Genomic DNA, 1,246 nt, shown 5'->3' on the forward strand with positions numbered 1-1,246 from the left:
ATGAAGTCAAACGAATTTGTAAAAACCGATCAGCGATTCGAACATGTTCATTTGGATTTAATTACATTACCAGAATGTCAAGGTTATAGATACGCATTAACCATGATTGACAGGTTTAGTCGATGGCCAGAAGTGACACCCTTAAAAGACATGACCGCAGATACAGTAGTCGTAAATTTGTTGGTGCGCCGAAAGTAATAACAACAGACCAGGGAACACAATTCGAAGCAGATCTGTTCCGAGCTTTGACTGACCTGTTAGGAACCAAATGAACCGCACTACGCCTTATCATCCAGCAGCGAATGGCATGGTAGAGAGGTTCCACTGTACGCTAAATGCAGCACTAATGGCAAGACCGAAACATACATGGCTCCAATTATTTCCATCAGTTCTTTTAGGTTTACGAGTATCAGTGAAGGAAGACTTAGGAGCATCTGCTGCAGAGATGATTTATGGTATCAACCTCCGTCTGCCTGGAGAATTCTTTGAACATAATACCCAATCAACTTCGTCAACGCCTCCTAATCAATCAAATTTTCTAAACAAATTTCGTGAATATTTGCGTGAAGTGCTACCAACGCCAGCAGCACATCATAGCAACAGGCCAATTTTCATACATAAAGAACTCAACAATTGCTCACACGTTTTTCTGCGTTCAGATCACATCAGAAAACCACTAGAACCACCATATACAGGACCGTGTAAAGTATTGAACAAAATAAGTGAACGACTGTTCACAATTGAAGTAGGTGACAAAAAGTTGAATGTTTCAATCGAAAGATTGAAGCCAGCGTTCCTGGAAAATACAGATGTTCCAGCAGAACCGAAGTTCTTAGAAATCTTGGTAGACAATCCTAGGCCAAAGCATGACACAGCACTAGTAAGAAGCACGAAGAAAAAAGTTACGTTCGCCGAAGACCCGCTTCAATTAAACAACAGTCCATTGCAGTCAGACGCCATAGACAAAAAGAAGGTCACACTCACACGTAGTCTTCATCACAGTCCTTCGGCTATCTTCTAAGCGGGGAGTACTGTGGCGGATGTGGCAACCACAGATAATTATTAAGACACGGAAAGCACGATGGCAACGTTGTAACTTCACAAGCAAAAATTATATAAAAGCAGAACACAAGTAAGCATCAGTCTCTTTTGCATTCGAGCCGTCAGCGAACAAGGACACAAGGAGTTATAGTGGAACAAATAAACCACATGTATTTACTATAAAATACGTGTTTTCAACTCGATT

At 41.1% G+C, this 1,246-nt stretch overlaps 1 protein-coding gene across 1 annotated transcript; it reads left to right on the forward strand.

The window, feature by feature from the left end:
- The first annotated feature begins 268 nt into the window (after window positions 1-268).
- On the forward strand, window positions 269-1,021 carry LOC119666063. The gene has a single exon (XM_038075338.1). The coding sequence runs from the start codon at window positions 269-271 to the stop codon at window positions 1,019-1,021; it is 753 nt and encodes a 250-aa protein (XP_037931266.1).
- Window positions 1,022-1,246: the final 225 nt, after the last annotated feature.

The sequence above is a fragment of the Teleopsis dalmanni genome, chromosome 1, assembly GCF_002237135.1.
Source record: "Teleopsis dalmanni isolate 2A chromosome 1, ASM223713v2, whole genome shotgun sequence".
Lineage (NCBI taxonomy): Eukaryota > Metazoa > Arthropoda > Insecta > Diptera > Diopsidae > Teleopsis > Teleopsis dalmanni.

Bases quoted from the DNA above. Each gene is read 5' to 3' on its own strand.
- LOC119666063 (XM_038075338.1), top strand. From the start codon at position 269: ATGAACCGCACTACGCCTTATCATCCAGCAGCGAATGGCATGGTAGAG.